The sequence below is a fragment of the Numenius arquata genome, chromosome 1 (assembly GCF_964106895.1).
Source record: "Numenius arquata chromosome 1, bNumArq3.hap1.1, whole genome shotgun sequence".
In the NCBI taxonomy this organism is placed as follows: Eukaryota; Metazoa; Chordata; class Aves; order Charadriiformes; family Scolopacidae; genus Numenius; species Numenius arquata.
Window position 1 is genome coordinate 46,366,043 of NC_133576.1, and position 26,933 is coordinate 46,392,975.

Sequence of the window (26,933 nt, forward strand, 5' to 3'; positions counted from 1 at the left end):
CTTCCTAACGTTCATTACCTTGGTGTTTCTGGTAAAGATTCTGTTAGTCCTGCATCTGTATAAAGACTAGGTGAAAAAACAGTTTCCTCTTCACTTTCTCTAACCTGTTGGGGTTTTTTTGTAAACTAATTTTCTCTTATCCTTAGGTTTGATTTTTTGCTTTACTGTTTCTAACTATCTCTCGCTTTGAATTAGAAGTCCTCAAAGTTATTAGGCAGCATTTTTCAAGGTTATAGCTGATTATGTTATTTCTGGACCAAGTTTTGAGTCTTTCAGAGTCCCTTTGTTCCCTTTTACTGTCTCCTCTGGTGCTTGCAAACACCTGCAGGTTTGAATAATGTGCTCCCTGTCCCTTCTTTCATGTTGTTAATAAAGAGGCTAAATCAAATCAAGCTTGACACTTCTTCGAGTAAGTGGTCTTTGGATATTTCTCATCAATAAGACACAGTGGTGGTGTTGTTACCCGGTTATAAATATTAAATCTTGATGCAGTATTTCTTTTGAAGCCAGTGTAAATATTTTTTAGTGATGGGTTGGTGTGGCATTGCATCAAATATCTATTAAAAGTTAGCACTTCTACCAATTGACATTCATGCTGATGCATTGCCCACTTATATTAAATTATGTATTTAAGTTTTGAAAAATCAGCTGTGGCACACAATATGGCCTTTATTGTTTATCTATTTTATGGAGTCCAGAATGCATTGTGAAAAAATGAGTAACTACATAATGCTTATGAGCATTTCTTTGTGAATTTTTAAAGCTGTTATGCTGCCATCCATATAGTCAGCCAGGGAAATCCCATGTAAATAAAATAGTTCTACAAATTACCTGTCTTCTTTCACTCTTAGTTCACAGAATCACAGAATATTTTTGGTTGGATGGGACCTTTGAGATCATCGAGTCCAATCAACAAAAAAAAAACCCCACAAACCACCAAAACCAAAAAAACCCACCCCAAAATCCCAGAACACCAAACACCAAAACCAAACCAAAACAAATGCCCACAGCCACACCCCACCCACAAACAGACACAAACCAACAATCTCGGGCACTAGAGCATGCCCTAAAGTGCCACGTCTACATGTTTCTTAAATACCTCCAGCGTATTAAATACGTTAATGTTTCTACATGTTTCTTAAATACCTCCAGGGATGGCGACTCCACCACCTCCCTGGGCAGGCTGTTCCAGTGCCTGACCACCCTCTCAGTAAAGTAATTCTTCCTAATATCCAATCTAAACCTCCCCTGCCGCAACTTCAGACCGTTTCCTCTGGTCCTGTCATTATTCCCTTGGGAGAAGAGGCCAACACCCACCTCTCTACAGCCTCCTTTCAGGTAGTTGTAGAGGGCAATGAGGTCCCCCCTCAGCCTCCTCTTCTCCAAACTAAACATGGCCAGTTCCCTCAGCCTCTCCTCATATGACTTGTTCTCTAGACCCCTCACCAGCTTGGTGGCTCTCCTTAGGTCTCATTAAGTTCAGCTAACCTTTCTGAATATCTAGTAGTGAAGATATATATATATATAAAATATATAAATATATATAAAAATATATATTATATAAAATATATATATAATATATATATAATCTAACTGTTAAATAGATAATGATGTAATTGGGACATTCTTATTGGCCACACTATCACTCTCTGGAATTTATGGCCAGAGGTGTTGGATTGGAAGAATGAGTCATTATTAGTAAATGCTACATTTTCTGTAGAGCTCGGGATTTTTAAGTTAGCTGAAAGTGGTTTTTTTTTCTTTTATAAGGAAGATATCTGAGCTCTGATTTTAGTGTATAATAGAGCTCATCACAGCTGTTTTTGATTTTGAAAGAAAAAAAAACCCTACTAAATACAATTGACAGTTCAGTCTTTGCATGAGCATTTAGGAGGAAAAAAGTGTATATTTCATTTTTCAGGAACAAATAGCCAGGTTTTCATCTCACTTGAGCAATGCTGTTCCATCTCAGTTTTTTAGTCTGGTCTTAGTGACTCTGCTGCAGGGTATTAAATTTGTGCTTTATTCCAGTGAACACTTAACCATTTGGTGCATCTTCCTGCACATAGAAGCCATGATTATGTATTTAGTTTTTATGATGTTTTTGTTTGTTTTTCATCTTGTAGGGTAAGTCTTACCCCTTTAAAGGTCCATTCCCTCCTATGTGGAATCCATTGGCCTACCTGGACTACAACAACCTATGGAGGACCATGGATGAAATGGGAAAGGAGGTATGGCATGGGGGATTGCAGCTGAACGTCTCTGCTCAGCGTTGTCTCCATGAGGGGCGGAGTGAAGACGGGACTAGGATGCAGATGGGCCAAGCTGCTGTAGCTTGAACAAACCTGGTGCTGGCAAGAGCAGCATCGTGCCATGCATTTTGTTACACACTGATGGTCAGAGCACATGTTATAAGCGGCATCCTAAAGGCCATGCCGCTGAGGCTGTCTGCAGTCATACCTTCATTTTTCTGTGTTTATGACCATTAGGATTTATGCATGTGATTTTTAGCACTTTGTGTGATGATTGAGTAACTAATATTTTAAGAGACTTGTAGACTGCAAACAGCCTTCTCCACCCTCAAATTCAGCTCAACCATTTTAGTTTGTTACCAGTAGTGTATGTTTTCCATTGACTGAGCTACAAGACGTTGAGAAGAGGTTGCTGTTACTTGTATAGATGAATGGGAGAGATGTGGAATAACTCAAAGACATTCCTCAGCAATGTATTTTGCATTTCTAGGCAAAGTTCTTAACTCTAAAATTATTCTCTCTTCTTAAATCTAAAAAAAAAATGTTTTAAAACAAACAAAAAGCTTAAAAGTATCCTCTCTTAAGTTCACTGTATTACCTGCCAGGAATTTACAGGCTGAATTACCATGTAAAGATGAGATTGTTTGTGTTTGTTGTCTCTTCCATATGCCACTCATTCATTTGCTGATGAATGCTCTTCTGCCTCTCCTTAGATTCCCAGTGAAGCCCCATGGAAGGCTCCACATGCAGAAGAATGGGACAAAATGACTATGCAAGATTTTATAGATAAAATATGCTGGACAAAGTAAGAAACTTTTTAATATGAAATATAATAGCTTATATTTACATACCTTAGAGCTCCAAATAGGCGTTACTGCTTTGCAGACATATAAAATTACCACTAGAATACAGCCTTTTAAATAAATGAGGTGAGAAAATCTTGCAATAATGGACCAACACAGCTACCAGCACACACAGTAGATTCTGTTATATTTCCATAACTTTTTAGACTAAAATAAAGATAAAAGGAAAATGTATTTGGGAAGGGTTACTTCTGAAGACATAGGTAGTACCTCCATCTGTTCTATGCACTTACCCTCTCTTTACTGTGTGTTTAACTTTTAAGAGAAAAATGCTCTGGCTACAGAAGGTTTTTGAATCAAACTTTTGATGGAACAACACACATTTATTCAGCTGATTTTACCCAAGTGCTATAAACATAACATTTGTCTTGAGATAGCACTACATCACTTTAACGCCCATCATTCTATTGTTTAACTGCTGCACTATTGCACTATATACCACCCAGGGAAACTGAAAATGCTTCCTGTTTTTATGTATACATCAAAGCAATTTTTCTTTACTTGCCATTCAACAACAGTTTGATTGATTTTCTTTGCACCAAAGCCAAAAAAAAAAATAAAAAATTAACTCTGCCTTGCTGTAAAGCAAGTTGATTTCTACAGCAACCTCTTCAGAATTGCTAAGCGCCCAACACGTGGCTGCAGTGAGCCTGCACGAGCACGGTGCAGAAACCTGCTAGCATCCACTCAAGCTGACACTGTTGTTGAACGGGGCATTTTTATGGCTTCAGCCAGCCTCTGGAGAGCAACGTGATCATTGTTAATGGCCAGTAGGCTCTTATCCAAAAACTTTCAATCTTCTGGCTGTTTTGCTTTAACAAGAGTGACAATTGCTCAAAAGCGTATAGAAAGCCTTTCTTGTTTGTATTGCCACCTATATTTAGTAAAACCAAGTAGAAATGTATACTGGCAGTTCTGCTGGCCATTTGAACCTCTGATTTGGTAAGGAACTATACAAGTAAGCAAAATACCACACACCAGTAGTCATTCAGTATCCAATAGCTCAGGTGACTACAGTCATATTTTTTGAAACTCTGATGGAATAAGACTTGACATTTTACCTGAATATTGGCATAACTGTCAGCCTCCCTTAATTCCAAGATGCTTTTCAGATTTTATATGTGCATCTCTGCTTGATTTGCCTAGTGTGTTCAAGATGTAGGTAACATGCTCTAGAAACTTCCCACCCTGGAAGGTAATGATCCAGAAGGGTAATCTTCTACTATTTCCTCCCCTCTAACAGACTGTACAGATTCGCTTTTAGCTAGAGAGTTGCATGCTGGAAATACCCCAAGTGCTCTTGATTGAAACCATACTGCCCTTTCTAGGTAAAACACTAGGAGAAACTGGGGAGCTGAAATGCTGAAAAGCGATGGGAGTAGGCAGCAGAAACTAGGAGAATTTAACCACCATATAATAGCTTCTGCTTATTAAATATTAATAAATACATATACTATTCTCCCATTAGACAAAATATGTTTCAGAGTTGATCATACTTTACAGTATAGTTTATACAGACAAAAATGGATAAATACTTCCTTTATTATTTTTGTCTGTCAAGAATGAAGCTAGAATGCATCCGTATTTCAGAAAATGCATCAGCTTTTTACCTCAGTGTGACTCTGCATATTTAGAAAGAGCAGAAGATGCCTATTTTCTATGTAGATCTACAACTGTTTGTAATAGTATGTGTGAGTTGCGCTTTTCACTTTTTTTTTTTTTTTCTTTTTTTGAAAGTTCAAAGACTGAAAAAAGAAGCAACTAACAGTGGATTCTGTACTGGCTTTGGAAGTTATTGATTGCTTGATGCCTGGCATATGAAATACCTATCAAATCTCAGTCCCTGTCAATCACAATGCAGTTAAACTGAGCATTTCCTGATCCTGTGCATATCTCTAGCATCCTCCTCAGAGTGAGTGCAGAGGAAATATTTACTTCTATCAGAAGGAATGTTTCCCTGAGCCTTAATTAACTCTGTCTTAGTGCACCCCAAAATCTTGTATAGGTTTATACAGTAATTTTCAGTAGTGCTGTTATGAAAGCACCAACTGTAGGACATAAAGCAGTGATCCTTTTTCAGACACAGGCCACTTTTCTACTTCTGTGTTGATCACCACTGGCTACCAGACCACTGTTTAAAATACTGAGTTGAGCAACCAAAAGTATCCTTTCCCTTTTCTTGCCAGACTTTTGCATGAATGTGTGTATGCTGTCTCTTTACTTATGGCTTCCTGCTTACATTTATTTCCTTCTTGAGTTCCAGCTGCAGCACCCTGCCTGAGCACAGCAGAGGAGCAGACAGCGAGGGGATGCTGGCTAATCCAGAGAGCTGAGATAATTAGCTTAGACAAGGTCCTTAATTTTTTTTATGACAGCTGTTGAATAATCTCTGTGCTGTGTGCTTGAGGGACAGGCATCAGTAAGTGCAAACAGAGCTGCAGATCTTGTATGTAACCCAGGAACTGTGGGAGGACATGATGGTTTTAGAGTGCAGTGAAGACAGGAGGGCTTGCTTCCCTCAGTTCTAAGTCTAGGATGACAAGCTGATTTTGCATTAGTAGCATCAAGTGATGTAACCTTTCATGGGCCCGTGTGTCTCCTGAAGCCTTGATTTGGCTAGAATACATCAGTGTTTGATTAACATGTTTTTGCAGGTTACTTGAAAAATGTCGCATAAAAGGAATTGATAGCTTCTTACTTCAACTGAAATTAAGGAATCCTTTATCTCCAGTGAAAGAAGAGGTTGCCAGACACAGTCTCCCCTCTCCTAAAGAACAATCTTGTCACCCTTCTTCTGTTCTTAAATTAACTCAATTTCTTGTCTTTGATGCAGAGCTGCCAAGAGTTTTGCAACTCTGTTTGTGAATGTTGATGTCACTTCTGAACCCCATGAGGTCTCTGCCCTTTGGTTTTTGTGGTACGTGAAGCAGTGTGGAGGGACAACAAGGATATTCTCAACAAGCAATGGAGGACAGGTACTGTCATCCATCACCTTCTGTGGCTTGTAACAGGCCCTGTTTTAACCTCATTCTTTTGCTTGTTTATTTTAGTTCAGAGTGCCAGCTGAGACGTCCATGATTTTGAGCCAATAGCACATTGATAACTATTTCTACTCATTTACACGTTAATCTGGATTGTGCAAAACTAGTGTTAAAGGCTGTTCCTGTGCTGAAGGCATTGGCCAGGGTTCAGTAGATTTGTGTCTGTTCCTGGCTCTGGTTAGAACGTGTACTTTGCTTATCCATGCTGAAAAAAGGAGGTTTCACTTATGCTTATTTCTGTCATGAGGCTGAAGCAAACCTTACCACTTCAGAAGCACGAAATGGAGATGGCAATGCTACCTGCATGAGTGTGTAGGGTGCTCCAATTTAATACTGAAAGCGTTGCCCAGAGCTGGATTCCTAAAGATGCAAGCTTCCAAGGACTGAAACTATTAAGATTTAAAAATCAGTCTGAAGAAAATGAACACCCCTGCTTAAATACGCTATTGTTCTGAAATACTTGAAATCTGGTACATTAGTGCTGCTTCTGCATTTCAAGAAAGTAAAGACTCTATTAATGGTCTTCTACTTGAGAAGTTCAAATTTTACTAATAGTATTAGGAATAATATTTTTAAAATGCAAATTATTTAATGATAAATAAATAACAAAAATAGAAATATATTAAAACATAAATGTTTAAATGCATAAATATGCACAAATAAGCAATAATTGTAGATAATTAAACTGTAAATGTGTTGAATAAAATATTTGAATTCTGTATTGTGTTAGAGGTGATTTGAGTTTAAGTTAGGTTAGATTATATGCTGCAGGAGACATTTTTGGTGTGGGCTACATCACTTCTTATACCTTATTATTTATTATGAGTATCAGGGTTCCTGCTTCTGATACACAGACCTCTGCAGGGATAAGAATGAACTCAAAGAAAGGTTTAAAAACTACTGATAACTTCTAGTTTTGGCTGGTGGTCAAATATGGGAAGTATTTGAGGAGTTCACTGAAAGAGTAAGTAACATGAATATGTTTTCTGGGTGAGACTGCCAAACTTCCCAAAAATGTTTTGATAGCAACAGAAAAATGGGGTTTGTTTTGAATGCAAATCAAAATGTTTGCCATGATACTTCACAAGCACAGCTCTGCTACAGTCCTCTTGGCTGAGCTGTTGTTTCTGTGTTTCAGGAGAGGAAGTTTGTTGGGGGTTCTGGCCAGATCAGTGAGAAAATAATGGAGCGCCTGGGAGGCCGGGTGAAGCTGAGGAAGCCGGTCATCCGCATCGACCAGTCGGGTGAAAGTGTCATAGTGGAAACCTTAGATCATGAATTATATGAGGTAATATAACCTCTAACATTTAAGCAATGATTTGTGCTGGGATGGCTAGAAGACCTTTACTTTTTCCTTTTTGACTTCTCCAAAATCCTGTACAAAAATGTAGCTGAGATTGAAGTGACCATGACAGAAAGTCACACTTTCTGATTCTCCCGAAGTGATAGCAGTGATAGAGCCTGTGATGTGATGTGATGCCTGAAAAGCAAAGTGTATTCAAACTCTTCCTTTGCTAGCATCTCTTTATGTTCAGTTACCTTCCAAGTTAAAGGATAATTGTAAGGTGAACACACAAATGTAGCTTAGTAATAAACTTTCTGTGAAAAGCATTGCAGGCTTTGCTTCCAAGTTGTAACAGAGGAGTCCAGATGGAAGGGAGACTCCTATAACACAGCACTTCTTTTTAAGCGCTGGAGAAAGAGCAGCTGCCCATCATTCAAACAGATGGCTGTTTATATAATGCTTGTTTGTTGTTTAACAAGCAGGATTTTGCAAGGGTTCAGTTTTGCAATTCTTATGCTAAATGCCAAAATTGCTTCAGAAGATACACCCTGCAGCCTCCTCAGATGTCTGCCAAGATCATTAGAGCAGTACACTTAGGATGAAGTAGTGGAGAATGTATTTGGTTTATGTATAATTTCTTTTCCAGGGCAAATATGTGATCAGTGCCATTCCCCCAGCTCTTGGTCTGAAGATTCATTTCAACCCGCCGTTGCCCCCAATGAGAAACCAGCTCATCAACCGAATCCCCATGGGATCAGTCATCAAGTGCATTGTGTACTATAAGGAAACTTTCTGGAGGAAGAAGGGTATTACATTTTAATTGAAAGGAATAGTAGTGACAGAGGGAGGGAAGAGGGTATATGGTAACGGTGTGTTTAGAGGATTCTGGACCCTAGAAGGAGACTCATACACTTCTATGCCATTTTTACCTTCCCCTATTTGAGATACTTGAGAGATCCGTTGGGATGAGAGGGTGGGCAAGGGGAAAAAAGGAGGTAGGCATGAAAGGAGAACTCATGCATGTTGTTTATTACCTTGTTTGTTCTTTGTTGTCCTCTCCTTCTCCTTCAGTGACACCTTAGTATGAGTCTCTTCCACTTGTACAGTAATGTAAAGGTACAAATGATGTCTGATGGAAAGAGGTTTTATCCCATCAATTAGCAGCCTGCAAAAATTCTGCCTTCTGGATGCACTGGGTGGGATTAATTGATGGTGTCCTCACGTAGACATCCCCAGCTGGGCTAGTCATCCTGAACTCCCTTTACACGTTGAATACTTCCATCGTGATTCCTCAGCTCTCTTTTAGAACTTACTGAATCTAAGACAAACTGCAATGTAATAGCGCCTGTTTCTCATCGTTGGTTATAATGAGTCCACCTCTGTGTTTGTGTATGAATGTCATCCACCATCTTTGTGAATGATTTTAAGAGTTCTGGATCCTGGCATCTTCTGGCTATTAGGTTTGGGATGGATTGGCAAGAGGTGACTCCCATTTCCTGATAGAACCCATAGTTTACGTAGCGTGCTTTGCTAACACCTTTGTCTTTTAAGAACAATTGCTTTTTTTTCAAACACATCTTTTAAGAACAATTGTGTTTTTAAAACAATGTAGGAATATCTCCTATGTCTGACATAAATGTCATATATGAAAGCAACTGGGGCAGAGGCACTTCAACATCTTCAGTATTTGAGAGCAATCTGTTTCTGTGCAATTAATAATTACCTTGCTGACCAGGTTGCAGAATAATTTATTTTTCTATTATGAATTCAACACTAGGAGATTCCTTTCTTGAGTTTCTGTTTTAAATATGCTTGAAAAGTATTGTTAATTGCCAGCACATCTCAGATCTAAACTTTTCTCGTAGAGAGGACCTAGCATTTCTGACTCAAGGCAACACTATGCTGCCTTGCAGATCATCAAGGGAGCTGTGTGCTAATCTTTGTCACTTAATGGGGGTCACTTTCCTAGTTTTTTTTTTGTTCTCCTTTCCTTTGTTTTCATATCTCCCTATATTAGAATCATAGAATCAGAGCATGATAGAGATTGGGAGGGACCTCTGGATGTCATCTAGTCCAAAGCCTTGCTCAAAGCAGGATGAATTTAGATCAGGTTGTTTAGGACTTTTTCCAGTCAAGTTCTGAGTATTTCACATCTTCTTGGAAGCTCATTCCTGCATTTGGATAGATGGATCCTAATTTTTTTTCCACCTTGTGCTTAACAGGGTATTGCGGTACCATGATCATTGAAGATGAAGATGCTGCAATTGGTTTAACACTTGATGATACTAAGCCTGATGGCAGCTTTCCTGCCATAATAGGGTAAGAGAAAAAGAAAGTGTCTAGTTAATGCCTTTTTGTTTTGACTTGGCAGCAACTGAAACAGAAAACCTGCTACTCATGAAGGGAATTACTTTAAAATAGTTAAAGGGTTGAGTTTCTAGGTGTGTGGTAAATATGTTCTATGTTTTTTTTTTAATTTTAAAAAAAAGTTCTCTATGATTTAACTGCTAATTTAAAAAAAAGAAATTCTGTTTTTCTTTTTTTTGTCACTGTCATCTTGCCTTTTTGTGTGGCAAAATGCAAAATTGCAGAAGAGAAAAGGAAGGAGAAGGAAAAAAAGGGGTGATTGCAGAAATGTAAAGATATCTCCAAATATATTGCCTCCCCCAAACCTTCCAGTTCTTTAAATGAAATTTTGTTTTCTAGAATTATATTTTGTTTTGTTCTATTTTTGTTAAGCAGCTAGCAGTCAGAGAGTATGATCAGTATTAGAAAGTTTAATAAACAATGATTTCCAGTTTGATCCCAGGCTTCACTTCTTATTTCTAGGTGCCTGCATTTACTGCTGTATAAAGTTAAGGTCATTGGGAAACAGCTAATACAAATATTCTAACCTGAATCTCAGAGTGGTTCCTTCCGCAGTGAATCCTGCAAGCAGCAGGCAGAGCATGTAACACTATGCAGAGAGGTGAAATGGATATTTTGGATAGAGACCCAAAAGCTATTACTATGAATCATACCATCCCATCATAAAGCATTGGCATTTTGAATAATGCAGGAAATGTAATAACATAATGGAAGTAAATTGTTTGTGGTCTTTCTACAGTTTCATTCTTGCTCGGAAGTGTAGAAGACTGACAGGCCTCACAAAAGAAGAAAGGTAAGTACGAACATTGGAGACCTGTGTGGAATCTGAGTCAGTTTTTTTTTTTTATAAATGACCGCAGCAGGAAAAAAATGCCCCCAATTTGAAGGAAGTTGTTGATAACTTTGTGACACCCTATAGGATTCCTACAAACTGGCAGCACGTGTGGTAGCTAGCCCCTGCCCTTTGAAAGCTCTCTGAGCCTGGTTCTTATTTTCCAGCAGGGCTGCTCTGCTTATGTGACTCTAACAAAAGAATTGATTTGAGATGCTGAATATGAAAGTAGTGTAGATATTCTGCTGCCCTCACTGGAAAGGCTCCAGGGCCGGCCTCGTCCCCCCGCACTGCTACACCTCTGGATTCCTGCAAGTGTACTGAGCTCTTTGAAAGCTTGTCAGAAGGGACAGGTTTGGCCACTGTCCTTGATTTTTTTCTAATCACCCTGGAGGGTCCTTTCAGTGTCTGTAACTTAGTGCAACCTTGAGGCTGCTGTAGCTGCCATGAATACCTCAGCATCATGAAGGGGTCAAAAAGCTGCCTCCAGCTCTCCATCCTCGGTTATGGGGAAAAAATGCCCTTCAGGCACAGATTAAGGTCTTTTTTACTGTCTTCTTGAAACAAATCTCTGCATACAGTAGTGCTTTTTGGTTTATTACTAAAGTAGAATTTACAAAGTAATGAGTTTTTTCCATTGCACTGATTCACAGTATCTGATCAAATTAAAGCTACAAGTAGAGAGTGTGGATATGAGGAGAGCCTTATTTTGACATGGAGAAAATACATTTGTTTTTCAAGAATGCCACAAGGAATACTGTGTCCAAGTAAACATTTTTACAGTAACAGCTAGTCTAACTAGAGAAGTTGTAGTCATCTCAGATTAGCTTTGCAGGTAGTCTAGCTGTCTGTGGATAATGGATCTAAATGGGGTTGTTAATGTCCCAGTCTTTCCAAATGACAGCCTGGTACCACAGAGCACTTTTAATTTTGGCAGGAATGGACAAGGCAGCCTTTTCCTCAGCACTCAGGCTTTGAGACAGACCCCCACCAGGTGACTGATAATAAAAGTAGCGTAGGTATTTTGAAATCCAGTGTGCCCAGCATTTTAAGCCATCATAAATACAGCAAATGGTGTTTTATGCTGTGTGTCAGTACACTAGATACAGCGGAGCATTTGCAGTATTTGAGAACAGCTTCTCTTTTTGTGAAATGAAGGGTTGTCCTGGCTGTTTGCAAGGCACCATGAAGGCAAGGTTGCTTTCCCCTGGGAGTTAAAAGCATTAGCAGAGTTATCTGATTCTGCTGCTGCCTATGGCCAAGTTTTAAACAAAAGGATTTTGAGCTCTTTTCTTTGGAGAAATAAACCTCAGACTAGGAAGGACTTTGCTTTGGTAAAGAGTGGTTGTGAAATATGCCTGGGTTGGTACCTGATAGATATACCCTGGTGCAGGGGTACCTCTCTGGCTTCTGCAGTCCTGGCCACAGCCAGCCAAGGCAGGAGCCTGCTGGGCTACACTGCAGCTCCCCTCCTGCACATAAGCACAAGTGTCCTTGCACTGGAAATCGGGGTCCAGGAGAAGACACAGTACAAACCTGGGTCTTCCTGGACCTTCTTTCAATGTACAGTCAGGGTGCAACCAGTTTGTGATGTTTGGATGGGGCTATGGTGTCTATGGTGTCTGTCCCTTCTGAGGAACAGGCTTCTTGTGGCACCGTACAGAGGATGCATCTTGCTGAGATGCTGTGCTCGCTTATCAACACAAGGTGGGCTCTCCATTTGTCATATTGATGACAGGATAAGGTTTTTGGTAATCCTTGGATATGAAGAGTAGGATGTAGAGTCTGTGGCAGCTGTCCTAAGGCATGGCTGGGAACAGCAGTTGTGGGAGGAGTTAGAAACCATTTTACAGCCTAAACCAAGCTGTAGGGAGTAAAATTCACTGCTGCCTTCCAGCTGGTCTTCCCAGGCCAGGTGCCAATGAGTAATTACAGTGGTTAGATTGTGCCCTCCCTTTCACTGCTGTGCAATGAAGGGGATGGCATCACACACTGCCATGGAATAAGGGACCAGGGAGAAGAGCTGAGTGTCTGCACATGAACTTCTTCCACACCGGGCTCAGTGTAATTCTCAACAGGACACTACCTGTGTAGCTCCAGGCATAACATTCCTGTTACTTAGTGCTGGTGGTAATTTCACAACTGAGTCCAAAGCCAAGAAATAAGGATTTTACTCACTGCACATTCTGTATATTCCATGATAGCATTAACCATAAATCCATAAATAAGTATTTCTTTGAAGTGTTCTAGGACAAAAAGTGCAGATGTTGCAGAGAAATGTCCTCAGTGATAGATTACTGCTGGTACAATTCAGTCCTTTAGAAACTGCTTTTCTATATGTTTTTTTTTTCTGTCAAATAATACCTTATTATTGGTGAATGATTCCTTCCAAGGTTGAAATTTCTTAAGTATCTGAAGATACTCTTGACCTGAAGCTTAATATTTTATTTTGCATGGCTATCTTAAACTAATTTTATCTGTGTTTGCAATGTAGTTAGTAAACAGCAGTGAACTTGCACCTTCTTGGAGCCCTGAGTTGGTTGTACATCAGAATCCCCGCCAGCCTCTGGTATGCCATTTCCAGGCTCGCTAGAGGATCTGCAAGTCATGTGTGGAAAAAGGAAAAGGCACAGGCAGATCTAGAGGTGCCTTCTCATCTCAGTTGTGGTGCTAGGAGGAGCAGAAGCAGAGGGGTCTCAAGGTGATAACTCACTTTCCTGTGGAGCCCCATGGTGTTACAGACCTGCCCTGAACGCAGGAGCTGGTGGGCATTTGTGAGAAGTGGTGGGCAGACCTCAGCAGAGGCTTTGCTGGATCATGCTGTTAAAATGGCTTTATTCTGTTCAGACACTGGATGGGTGCTGGTGGTTTACAGGGCACGGTGGTCATCTTGCTTAAGGAGAGACAGAGAGAGAGGTGGAGAAAATGATCCCTTTTGTTACGGCTGTTGCTGGATTCATGTCACTCCCTGCCTGCAGAGGGATGTTCGTATAATGATCCTGCAGCTTTTGGAGCCCTCCTTGCCAGTCACTGTGTCACCATGCATTTCTACTTCTGGCGCAGGCTGACTCTTGTCCTTCGCCCCAGGGCACAAGGAAGGGGCTGCTTCTTTCCCCTCTGCTGCTGTGGGCTTGACACCTGCCAGCAGCAAAATCACCCCAGGGCCACCACTCTTCCTGAACTGCAGCAGCCCTCACTTTCCTGCTCCAAGCCCCAGCCCACACAGGAGGACGCCTTCTTCAAGGTCTTCCTGTTTGTTATTTTTCTCTCCTCATCCCTTTTCTACAGCATTCTTTGAGTTCAGCTGCTCCTGGATACGGCTGGACTCCTGTATAGCTGGGTTGCTTCATACACCAGTATAGATACAGTTTCCTCACAGGCTTATGTAGCTGCAAGTGTAGCCCATACAGTTACAGAGCTGGGACTGCTGTATTTCTGTGCCCAGCATGGCTGTCTGTGGAGCACAGGATTTGCTTCCAGAAGTAAATGTCTTTCCAGTCTTGTGTTTGTGTGTTTGTTTTTCATAATTGTTAACTATTACTTCATCTTGATCTTCTTATGTTTAGGAATTGGTGCAGTGCGGCGAGCAGTAAAGAATAAGACCCAAAAGCTTGTAGGAACAAACTTAATTGCACTTGGGGTTTGATACAGGATGAAGCATATTCATGGGTTTATAGACTCATAAACTAAAAGAGGAGGAGATTTTATAGATAGAGAAATAAAGTACTGATTCCCTGAGAGCCTCAGGCTATCAATACCTGCATCTTTGTGGGAACAAGCCATAAGTTAGACTATATGCCAAGACAAAAAAGTGCAACGCCTTACTACTTTCTCTTCCTGACAACCTAGAGAACTTTTGGATAATGTATGGATTTGGGCTGCTAGAGGTATCCTAAGGGAACAGCTTGCATAACTGCTGGTAAAACCGGCACTTATGTAGCACAGGAGTTTTGAGTGAGTTATTTCTAGTGATGCAGAGGCTGAACAGCTAGGGTAAATCCCCAAAAGCTGGAACTTCAAGCAGATATTAATGCTTGTTCTCTTGAAACTAGGACATATTAGAGGTGGTTTGCTTTCTCTTTCCTTACACAGAAGCATTCTGTTGCTTTTCTCTTGCAGGAAGATGAGGCTGTGTGAGCTCTATGCAAAGGTTCTGGGATCAGAGGAAGCTTTACACGTAAGCACACAATCTAAACCATGGCGTCTCTTGTCAGACTTGGTGAGCTGGGGAAAGGCAGAATGAAACCGGCATGCAGCAGTGCTCCGGCACAGTGCTGCGTAGCGTTGTGGAAAAGGTACCTGCTGCCAGAGCACTTGCTGCCCTCTGTAGAGGAGTGGAGAAAAAATTATGGCAAGTCTTGGGTTGCGTTTGACAGTGAGGATAAGAATGAGCTTATGAAACAGTTAAAAAGCAGATATGTTCTTGTCCAGCTTCATGGGTGGCATTCACAGTGCTTACCACCGTACATCTCAACTGTCTTCAGATGCAACAGGTTTGCCTTTCCCTCTCAGTCTGTGCTGAGCATGTTTCTTAGCTCTTACTAGTTACTAAGATCCATCGCTGCATGTGGTGTTTATTTTTTGCCTTTCTTTCCCTTGCCTTCTCTTCCCTGTAATGGTAAATAACTCGTAAGATTTGTATGGTCTCACACTTAGTTTGTGAACAATGCCATTTATTCTTTAAGGGCAATTTTACGCGAGTTAAATGTTGTAGACACCAATCTCAAGATGACATAACTTTAAACATATTGATATTGTATGCAGAACCATGGAAGTGCCATACTTTGCATTTTTAACAGTATGTATTTGTATCCAATGTACACATTACAAGTATTATAACTATGTACACCAGAGGTCAATTTTGCTTTACATGGCACAAAGCATAAATTTGTGCTCAAAGCATAACTTTACATTGACAGGTTAAGAGGATTATGTTCTACAGTGGCCAGATTAGCTAGTTTTTTTTAAAAAACTAGCTAGCAGTTTCTAAAATTAAGGCTTATTGTGTCGGATCCATGTTGCATTAAGATACTTGTTAAATGTGCTCGTCTTGTCAGACATTGACATGCAACAAATTATAAGCTATTCTTCTCTGCTGTCTCCTCAGTTCTTTTATTAGCTTCCTCGGGACTTTGTCTTTTCCTTGAGTGAATTAATCTCTGTTTTACAGCCAGTGCATTATGAAGAGAAGAACTGGTGTGAAGAGCAGTATTCTGGGGGCTGCTACACAGCCTACTTCCCACCAGGCATAATGACTCAGTATGGAAGGTACAGTGTCTATTTATAGTGGGCTTCAGAGTAGTAAGATAAGACCAAGTTAATAAATATCCTCATAAAGGGTCATAAATCCTCTGTCACTGTTCGCTTTATACCTCTAAGATCACTGGGGAATATTTTAAACAGATATTATAACCTTCCACTTGTCTCAGTTGGGCTTTATGATGGATGAGTACAGTATCATTAGGGAGTTTTATTCATTTTTTTTATTTGGTGAATACAGCTGACTATGTTATTGGAAGGGAGTTAGGAAGTTTTCACAATCTGTTTAGAAAACTGGCATTGGATTATTTGATGTCGGTGTTACCATTTCCGGCACATCTTTAGCTGGTTTTTCATAAATACTGGCAGAGTTAATTCCTGCTAACACTGACAGTAATGAGTGATTTCTTTGGACTGTTCCTTTCATTTTAGCAGTCAAGGCTTAATACAGTAATCAGTGTGCCATTGTATACAGTCCTCTCCAACGTAAGTTTTTGCATGAAAATAAGATTTACCAAAAAGAAAAAGGCTTACTGGTCAGACCTGTGATTGGACTCAGAGATTGTGGCGGTGTAGCCCTACTTCTGAAGTACAAGTTTTCACAATTTAAAAACACTTAGAACCATAAAGCAGTTGTAATGAAAAGCATATGGACGCCTTAGTATTTAAAGTAATTTTAATTATAATTATTGCAAATTCTGGCAAAAATAGAGTAAAAAATATCCTTTTTTATTTTTTTATTTGCTTGTTTCTTTAGATATCATGGCCATGTACTTCAGAATGATACACTGTGCCAGTAATGCCTAGCATTGATATTTATGACACTGGCTAAAATCGTGAGATAGAATAAGTCTCATCTCAGACTAATAATTGTCCTTTACTCCTACAAGCAGTGTGAACGTTTAGAAAATATGAACACTGGAGTGTTTACTGTAAGAAGTGAAATGAAATGAAATGAAATGAAACGCAGATCCCTCCTCCAGCTCAGCTCACCCAAAGTTACTATCTTTAAGTGCTTGCTGTTATTTAAAACACTTTTATTTGAATATTAACCCAAGAATTTCAGTTATTTTTTCTGATATGACTTACTGCTTTTCCCCCTCCAGGATTATTCGGCAGCCCATTGGCAGGATCTATTTTGCTGGCACAGAAACAGCCACAGAGTGGAGCGGTTACATGGAGGGAGCTGTACAGGCTGGAGAAAGAGCAGCCAGAGAGGTACAGATGCAAGCCCAAATCAGGGAGCACTATCAAATATCACAGAATCACAGAATCGCCTAGGTTGGAAGGGACCTTTAAAAAGATCTTTTGGTTGGAGTCGAAATGGGAACTGAGTATTGACAGCTTCAAGTATTCTGAAATCTTGATGCAAATCCCCTAGAAGGGGATAGACTTCAAAGAAGATGAAGGTTTTGCACTTAAATTTGGAATGCTTAGGACAGACTCTGGGTATTTTATCAAACTCTGTTTCCAGGAATGAAATACTTTCTTCTTTAACAGAAATGCCAAATTCTCACCTAGTCTTTTTTTTTCCCTAAACGGGCATTTTGTTAGTCATTGTACTGAGAGATCATGGCTGTTGGCTTCCCTAGGAACAGCTCAATTCTTCAGCTCTGCAGACCAAGCCAGTCCCTTCCTCAAGTGTTTCCAACAATACCATTGATGCAGTGATATACCATTGAGATAGCCTTACGTAAAGTCATTAAACAACAGCTTAAATATTTTTCTTCTGAGAAAATGACAATTCCTCAAATCTTTTCATGAATATTACAGTTTATGGAGCAGCAGAAGAGATTTCATCTTTGTTTTATGAGCTGAAGGGAACCTTGTGGCTAAAACCTACAGTCATAGAACAGAAATTGGCCTGGAAGGGATCTGGAGAGTTTGTCTAGCCTGTACCCCTGCTCCAAAAGACAGGGATCAACTGTCCCTAAACAGTCCCATTTGTGAAGGTTATCCCTAATTTCTTCCTGAAGACTTCCAGAGGTAGTGTTTCATGACCTCTCTAATACAAGGACATCACAGCAGAACCTCCATAGGTCTCAGCAAAGAAGTTGGCAAGTGAGCTTGACTGGTAAAAATTTTGATGTTTTCCTTTCCTCATGTACTTGTGAAAGGATAATATGTTTAAAATCCAGTGCAAGGGTGTTTCTCATGCTCCTGTATTGAAAAGTTGAGAAGGTCCATGAATCTTGTCTAGAATAAAAGCCCATTGTCAAAGACTGCAAATCTTGTTAAATCTACAAGTGCCTGGAATACAAAAAACATTAATATCATCACCTCCATTTTATTTTACTGTAGAAGAAGATAATCTTGCTGTGTTTTATGACTATCACTTCAGATGATCTTTGCTATCCTACTCATCTCTGGTATCTTTGATATTTTGAATGGTTACTTTTCCAATGTGAAAGTTTTCTTTTTAGTCTTGCTTTTCTCCGGCTGAAAGTGGTGGTCTGTCATCACTCACAGGATTCTGTTCCTCTTCCAACTTCGCGGTAAAATTTGCAAAGCAAGCTACTCCTGGCTATGTAGCTTGCCCATCCAGTAGCTGTTTTATGCATGCCTCGCTGCCATGAGCGTGTGCTTGACTCTTAGTCATATTCACATTACCCTGTTCCCATAGGACTAGTCAAGTTCCAATATCTCGTATGGACTAACTAAGCATAGAGGGGTTTTCCTATTACTGTTTCTGTTTTCCACTAGGAGGAGTGTCTTATTAAATATCAGGCCTCCCCAGAAATGAGTTGGGAAAAGGTCAATTTTTCTTTTAAAATTTGAATACACAGAGATTTATGTACTCAATTGTTATCTTCATCAAGCCATTTTAAAACAAAAATTGAAGCCAGTTCTTTTTCCCTTTCAAAGAATAAATGGTACTTACTAGAGAATGTTATTTATTTTCAGATTCTGTTTGCTATGAGGAAAATCCCAGACAGTGAAATTTGGAAGCCAGAACCTGAATCAACTGTAAGTCTTTCTATAGATTTAATGGCTTATTTTTTATCTGTTTTACTGATGAGACAAAATGTTGTTGACTGTTTTTATTTAAGTTCATTAAACCAAAGCCACAATAAACTTTCCCTTACTCAGCAAAACTGCCCTCCCCTAAACATATTCCCTAAACAGGAATATGATAGAAATTCAGAAAAGGCACCCATCTGACAACTCTGTAACACGGGATTGTGAAGAACTGCGCTTTTTAACTAGGCTGTGAATCCTTTCCATGTGTCTCTTCCTCTTCCCTTTAACTGAACAGAAAATTTTAATACACTGTACTTCTTCACAAAGTGAACTGCTTCAACCCAACTTTATTTCTGCTGCAAGAATCTCTTGATTTATATCCTGCCTCTCACAGTGGAGGCGTTATGTTGTTAATGGATGTTCTCTCCACAGGATGTTCCAGCTTTACCCATCACTACAACCTTCTGGGAGAGGAACTTGCCGTCTGTGCCGGGACTGCTAAAGCTGATTGGATTTTCTACTTTCTTCACTTCTGTGGCTGCAGCAGGATTATTTGCCTACAAAAAGGGACTTCTGGTTCGAAACTGAAAAAGGTGCCAAAGCAAAGCCTCACACTTGAGCGTTTTTCTTTTTTTTTTCAGAGTTTTTTTGGTTTTGGCCTGTACTTCCCTGTCTCCAAAATCAGATCAGGACTGGGGAAGAGGAGAAAACAGTAGAGAGATGAGGCTGGAGGGGAGGGATAAAGGAAGGAGATCATTACTGAAAAGAAACACCTTGAATCCAGGTGTGCTCCAGTAGTTTTCTTTTGTTGTTGAATTTCTAGGATACCTTGTCAAACATTATCACCTTGAGGTTTTCATCCAGAACTCAGAACAGAAGTGACGAAATGAAGGCCTCTATAAAGCCTGTTCTGATGAGATTTCAAGTTGTTTTTACACTTATATCTGAACCAGACCCTGAACTCCAAGTCTTCACAGGCACTTCCATCTCTAGCTGTAAACAAAAGATTTCAGCCTTCCTGTGTGGTAAACTGAGAAAAGAAATCCAAGAATAATTAACTAGCTCATGTGAATTGCTGGTGAAGGTCTTTTTAGTGTTTTTATTTTTCACCCAGATGTCCAAATCCCAGGCAGCACCTACGGGACAAGTCAGGCAACCTTTTGAAGTAGGGGGTCTACATTTATCCATCTGAACTATGCAGGTGTGTCCATAGGTTGTTAGAATTTCCAGTGGCATATTTGTCCTACAGTGAGTTAAAGGACAATGTTTTTACTGCCTTTGGCAATGCAGTTGAATTTCAGGATCCCCAGCTGTGTTCACACTACCTGGAACAGCAGAGCTTGCATGTTCCAGTCGAGTCTGTCCCTGTGCAGGATCAGATGTCTTCTGCCTAGAAAACTGGTGGGCTCCAGACTGTAGCTGATGTGTGCAGAAGTATGGCTGATCATACTGTCAGACCCAAATGTGAATGGGGAACCTCGTGCTAATGTACAGACACAGCCTTTCAAACTTTTTTCACCCTGTCTGACATCTCTTTGCCTCCAAGGTCCTCTTTTAGCTCCCTAAGTTGCTGAAAGATAGCAACAAATAACTTCTGCCTATGCCAGGAAGTTGTAAAGCCATCCATAAAAAACTATTTTATTTATTTTTATTTATTTTTATTATTTTTTTCTTATCTCCTTCTTTCAACTTCTTTCATCTTATCTTCCTTTCTTTGTTCTACTTAAGTTTATATTTTGAACACCTTGAGGCTGTCTCTTGCCTGGTAGGGCAAGATGTAGCATTAGGATTAAAAACTTCCAACAAACCCAAACCCAAAAAACCCAACTGCCCCCCAACACCTGCTTCAAGCTTAACACAGCTTAGCTGGTTCAGAGCTTCACTTTCTCCTAACAACCATGTTGATGGGATTATAACTTCCACTTCTGCCTGTTGCGTTGAACTGACTGTGCACTTTTGGTAACTAATCAAGAATCTAAATCATAGAGAGATCCAAGGGAACCATGGATAGGATAGTCACATGCAAGTGCTTTGCCTCAAAAAAAAAAAAAAAAAAAAAGGAAAACAAAACCCCACCCACGAAAACCTTAGGTGCCTGCCTGTCAACATCACAGTACCTTGTTCTAGGTATTTCTGCTGTTTTACAACTCCCTGACAGAAAACAGAAAGTCACAGGTATAGCTGGGAGCAGGATTTGGTGCACGTGAAGCCTGAGAAAAGTTGTATGTCTGGAATTTTTCTAAGCCTCTTTGCTGCGCTACAACCTGTGATGATTTATATGTAAAAAAAATTACATTGCAGTAAAAAGCCATGGAGGGAAATGTAATAAGGATATATGCAGCAACTGGTGTGAGCAGATGGTAGAAGAACTGTATCACCAGTCTCAAGCAGACTTTTTGGGCTAGCATCTGATCTTGCTTTTGCAGAGTAGTGCTTCATTCTCCAAATAGTCCCATGGAACTACTTACAAAGCTGTAATATTTGTGAGCAGTGCATAAGTTTCTGGCCCTTAGGTTTCATTCTTTTTAACTTGATGTGCCAGTTAAAAATCTTTTAGCAGCAGCTTGGATTTTATCACAAATGAATATCCTCATAATAGCCTCTTAAAATGCATAGGGGAACTTTTCAGACATAAAGATCTTTAAGTCAGAAAACAGTACAGGAGTGTACATATGGCCTTTCTCATTGTATCACATAGAGCACTAATTGGCTGGGACATTTGCCTACCACAGAGTGCTTCTACGTGGCTTTCTCTCTGGGTGATTTATTTGCTAAATGACTTAAGAACCAAAAGCAGAATGGGAACTGTGTAAGTTCTGAGCTTTTGCAACTCAGACAATTCTCAAGCCAGAAATAAACATAGCAACCTAAATTTGGGAAGACATTTTTGAAGTCTTGGCCCAATATTTGTAAGTGCTAGATGGTGAATACATACTTAATATATAAAGAACTGCTGCATTTGCAGATGATTTCTCTGCTAGAACTGCTTGGAATTCAAGTCCTGCTTGTTCCCTAGAAATATTCTACAGGTCTCTAAAGGGGAGCAGATCCATGAGACTAATACAGATAAATTTGTTTCATTCACGTCCAAAATGCATCTCTCTCTTCTTTGCTCCTGAATCTGGCAGAGGTTTTTCCCAGGCTAACAAGAAAATGTTGTGTGCCACGGGCAGAAAATCAAGAAGGAAAAACAGAAGTTAGGTGTAGTTAGAACTGAACTGAATCGTAAGCAAAGCTCTTCATGAGATTGGTCAATTTAACACAAAAGTGTATATGGTTATAAATCTTTCTTATTCTTAGTTTCAAAGTTAAACAAAAATGGAAGAAAACCCCACAAAGCATTTCTCATGTTAATTCTGCCAAAACTAAAAGTAGGTGTGACTTGAAATCTCAAATTAAATTTGGGTCCCCTGAGATTCCTGGCCAAATCTGGTGGAACTGGGGGGTTTGAATTGCAACATGTGTATTAGCACTCGAAAGTCTCTGTCTTCTTCCTTCCAGACTGCCAAAGCATTAGAAACGCTCTCTTTGTCTTTACAGCTGTGTCTTGCTACGATTATGCTGTGGAGTTTATCACCACTATGGGATTAAAAAGAAGGATTTGCTGCTGGTTTCTCGACATCTTCCACCTACAAGGAATATGTGGCACTTTGTGTATGTGGATGCCAGTGTGATGAGAAAATTGATAAATGTAGGTAGAGAATCAAGTTGTTTCCCCATGGGTAGAGGGAACTGTTAGCACTGGCTTACATTTTTAAATTTCCTTTGTGCTAGCCCTTCAAAGAGAGGAATGAAGTCTGGTTTAGTGGGTAACCAGTCATGCTTAATTTATTAACATGTTTGATGAGAAATCTGATACCATGGAAGTTCCAGCAGTTTACCAGCTTCGTAAAATGTATTATAGGAACAACCATGGAAATAATTGTATTTGTCTCTTATAAACTGATTTATGTTATCATGCATATTTTGTAAGGCTCTTAAGAGTTTGCAAAAAAAAAAAAAGAGTTTTTCTTGCTTGTACACTGTTGTGATAGCAACTGTATATTGCAAAGGATGTCGGGTCATGGCGTGAAAATTCGTGTTAACCAAAGTACTTGAAAACTAATTGTATAAACTACTCGACAATAACAATGAAGTGAGCAATCTGAGGCAGACCATGTCTTTCCTTTAACTAGTACAATTTTTTTTCTCAACCCAGATCTTGATTCCAAATAGCACATCTGCTGTCAGTACAACAAAGACATTAATGACAATTAAGAATATGTCTGAGCATTATGCATCACTGGAACCCAAGGCCTGGAGGAGAAGCTAGGGACTTGTATTAAAATAACCTTCCTGTGACCTCAGTGGGACTATTGTTTCACTGAGTTAGACTTTACAGAAGTGCAGAAATTTTAAGGTTTTTTTTTTTGAGACATGAAAGAAAAATATTTTTGAGGAAGAAGGAATTGTATTTCCCCCAAAAGTACTTGGATGCAAAAGGGAGCCAGTATTAAATGACAACAGATCTGCCACTGCTCTCAGGCAAGAAGCAAACCCACTTAAAATCACAGATTGCAAATGCTCCCAGATAAAGTTGACCTATGTTTAAATGGACTAACATTCCCACTCCCATCTCCACCACCTTAAGATCATCTTGATCTTTCAATCTGTTCTTCAACAGAGATAAAAAGAAGATGGCCAAAGCACTCTTACTTTCAAAGTATCTCTACAGTCAAGTCGTTTAGGCATTATCATAGACTGCCGCTTATAGCGTGTTCTCTGTGGTCATGTACAGGTCAGTGTTCAGTGGTGCCTGCCTCTGTGTTTTGGAAAAAAAAAGAGTGACTTCACTTTGCAGGAATATATATGCTGTGTGTGTGATGAATTTGTGCCTTTTATAACCGTAGCATTTTCTCAAGTGCCTCTGTGGTGACTGTATCCCTTGGTTTCCTTCTTAAGTTCCCTTTTCACTAGGCTCTGCAGATATTTTTATCTGACAGCTGTGAACTTTTTTTAACCTTAATTAGGATCAATAAATATTGTCATGTCACATTTACTGTTTGAGGCTTTTCTTTTGTGGAAGCTCCTTTTGACTTGATTGTGATGGTGAGTATTACTTAGTAACACAACATTTTGCATTTCATACTGAAGCCAGTGAGATATTGTCAGCTTTTCTCAGTAAAGAAAACTCTGCAAAGAAGGATAGGATAAAAAAACCCAAACAAACCCCAAAAAAGCCAAAAAAACCCCCAACGCCCTCAAAAAAACAAACACCAAAAAAATCAAACCACATTTGGTAATAATTCTTCCTAACATATTAGATGACCAACTGTCTTGCATTTAGGAATTAGTTTTTATTGCTGAAGGTGGATTTGGAGTGTCGCCATCATGAACTCGGCTCTCTCACAGCACCTTGTTTACCAGAACACGTATGGGGAGGGACATGTTTTAGAGCTGCTCATAAGAGGCAACGGTAACTGAACATGGGAAGAAACAGACCTTGTACCAAACCCTGTGTGGTGTAAACATAAAAAAAACTGGAAAGAGAGAGAGACAAAAATCAGTGGCTTAATTTAATTGAGCAGCTCAGTGTCAGTGCTAGAGAGATAATGTAACTGAAGAACGAACTCGGCCTTGGGAAGGGATCTGTGTTTCACAAAAACGTAGTCTATCAATACTAGAAAAAGTGTAACCATCCTTGTGAAAAACACGTCAAAAGCATGCAGTGCTCTTTGTATAGGCTTAACTTTCAGTATTACTTACAAGTTATAAAGGAGCATAAATACCATGAAAGCAAATATCCTCAACTAATCCTTTCCATGCTCTATAAAGCATCTGTCCCCCAAGAAACGTATCAAGAACCAGCAATGCATTTCACAGACTCTCAAAGCAGCTCACACATGATTGTGACTCTTAAACATTGCTGCCTTGGGTCAGATTTGAACTACCTCTTTAACCCTTTGTTCAGACATATCTTGTGGCGTTCCAGAGGAGATACTGAAATGGTAGTAGTAGTAGTAGTAATATTATTTATTAATTTAAAAAGCTTTCAGTGTGCATGTCAAAGACACTAAGTCTGCCAGGAGGCATTTTGTTATTTCCACAGTCCAGTGTATGGAAAATTAACTTAGACAGATTAATACAGGAGAAATGCATTTTGTATAACATCTATAGAAGATACTAACATGATTTCCTGAGAAACCAATTAGAAATCCCACTCACTGTTTAGGAGAGCATAGAACGTATTTGCAAATGATTTGGCTAAATCATACCAAACTCACTTCCAGTATGGGAACTGAGGATCATTTTTTCCTCTCACCTTGTATAATGATCATAGAATCATAGAATGGTTCAGGTTGGAAGGGACCTTAAAGATCATCGAGTTTCAACCCCCAATTATACCAATCTACTCATCTGAAGCAAATCCCGAAATGTTTGAGGGACTGGCAAGTTTTGCCATCTGCCTCAAGGCAGGATAAATTCCCCTTGGGTCTGGAGAGTTGCCTCAGGAAAAAAGCATCCAAGAATGAAAGGCAAAACTGGCCTTGGCTTGTACAGAACCAAGATACAGTTTGGTATCTGCTGGAAACAAGGGGAGGCTTTCTGTTTAATTTACACCAATGCATTAAGGCCTAAGTTTTTGCCACCTCGTTTGAGGTGCTTCCATCAACAGGGCTGCTGAGACACAGTTCTTATCTGACTGGTCCTCCTCTATGTGGTGAGCTGGGAGAGAGGGGCTCCTTGCCTGGTGGTTCAGCCCATGCAGGACTGGAGGAGTCCTATGGACACCTCCTTCTGTCTCACTCTTCATGTAGGAGGATACCTACATTGATGGAGTTTCTAACTTAAGTATCTCAGTTGTGTGCTTCAAATACATGAGATGAACTCAGGTTAGGAGAAGACATTTTATACCTAACGCGGATGTTTCACTTGTTCTGCAAAGGCATTAATTACAAGGTTAGATGTTTTCAAAGAGCATGATAATTTACCCTCCTAGAGAGAAATTCAGGAGCCAAAACACAGTTGCCTTGTGCCTTTCAGACATCAGAGGGCACCTTGCCCAGCCTCCAGCTACTGTTCCAAAAGGTGGCAGCTCTTCCAGAGGCCACGTGTCCTAAACCAGCCCTGCACAGGTGGTACAGATGCTCTTTGGATACCAAACTAGGCAGCTTCTAGCTCCCACCAACTGCTGATGGCAATTAGGTACTTAATGCTTCCTTGGGTATTTAGCTTTGGAGAAATGCAAACAGGGATAATGCAGGCCCTGTGAATCTAACATGATGCAAGTTAATAAATTGCTCGTCAATAGGCAGCTGCATGTGTAGCATGTTAGTACATAGCTGTCCTTTACACAGGCAGGCTATGCAATGATGTTGTTGGTCATTGGAAAGAAAAACAAAGGCATGATATCCTAGAAAGTTAGAGTATTAGTGGTGTTTGCTGGAAAAGCCTTCAGCTAGCAGCTGAGTGCCAAGTTAAGCTGTAAAAAACATACAACTGATTAGGAGAGTTTGTGACTTGATCTTAGTTCACATGATTTGTAGTCAGTACCAATAAGCTATTCTGAAGCTAGGCTAGAAAAAGCTCAAAAATAATTTTAAATAGCTGTGATAAACTGTGAAACACACACTAAAGGTCTTGTCCACTGGGTCTTTACTTAGTGCCATGCTGGTTCATCCCAGTTTTCCATTCTTCCTGGCCTTGCTGAAAGAGGTAAAGTTGTTTTGAGTTTTTAATGTCCGTTGTAAGTCAGTCTCCCGCTGTTTTGACAGAATATGAGAGATGATACCTTTTCTAATTTAGAAGTAAAGGGTTATTAGCTTTCACCCAGGGTGGGTTTTTGCTATGTGCACAGGGAATTTTCTGTTAGCAATTTTTATGATCCCTCCTTAGTGGAACAGCCCTACCAAAATAATCAATATCCATCCAGTTCCATTTACTCTGGCATCTACAGGCTCTGTAGACTCCCTCCCCACACCCTCACAACTTTGAGGGGGGAAAAAAGCCTCATCCAAATCAAAGTGATCTGTTTGTCTGACCTGCAGCAGGAAGGGCCTGAGCAAATAAATACCAGGGCATAAAATCATTGAA

General features: G+C 39.8%; 1 protein-coding gene across 1 annotated transcript in view; it reads left to right on the forward strand.

Annotated features, from left to right (window-relative positions):
• The window catches only part of MAOB (monoamine oxidase B), a 57,543-nt gene extending 33,646 nt beyond the window's left edge, over positions 1-23,897 (forward strand). Inside the window, exons 4-16 of the mRNA XM_074159006.1 lie at positions 2,127-2,231; positions 2,966-3,057; positions 5,949-6,090; positions 7,295-7,444; positions 8,088-8,247; positions 9,664-9,760; positions 10,548-10,601; positions 14,760-14,817; positions 15,811-15,908; positions 17,006-17,117; positions 18,804-18,866; positions 19,293-19,453; positions 22,401-23,897. Coding sequence (XP_074015107.1) covers positions 2,127-2,231; positions 2,966-3,057; positions 5,949-6,090; positions 7,295-7,444; positions 8,088-8,247; positions 9,664-9,760; positions 10,548-10,601; positions 14,760-14,817; positions 15,811-15,908; positions 17,006-17,117; positions 18,804-18,866; positions 19,293-19,448 — 1,287 coding nt within the window. The 3' untranslated portion in view covers positions 19,449-19,453; positions 22,401-23,897. The remainder of the gene's footprint in view (positions 1-2,126; positions 2,232-2,965; positions 3,058-5,948; positions 6,091-7,294; positions 7,445-8,087; positions 8,248-9,663; positions 9,761-10,547; positions 10,602-14,759; positions 14,818-15,810; positions 15,909-17,005; positions 17,118-18,803; positions 18,867-19,292; positions 19,454-22,400) is intronic.
• The last annotated feature ends 3,036 nt before the right edge of the window (positions 23,898-26,933 follow it).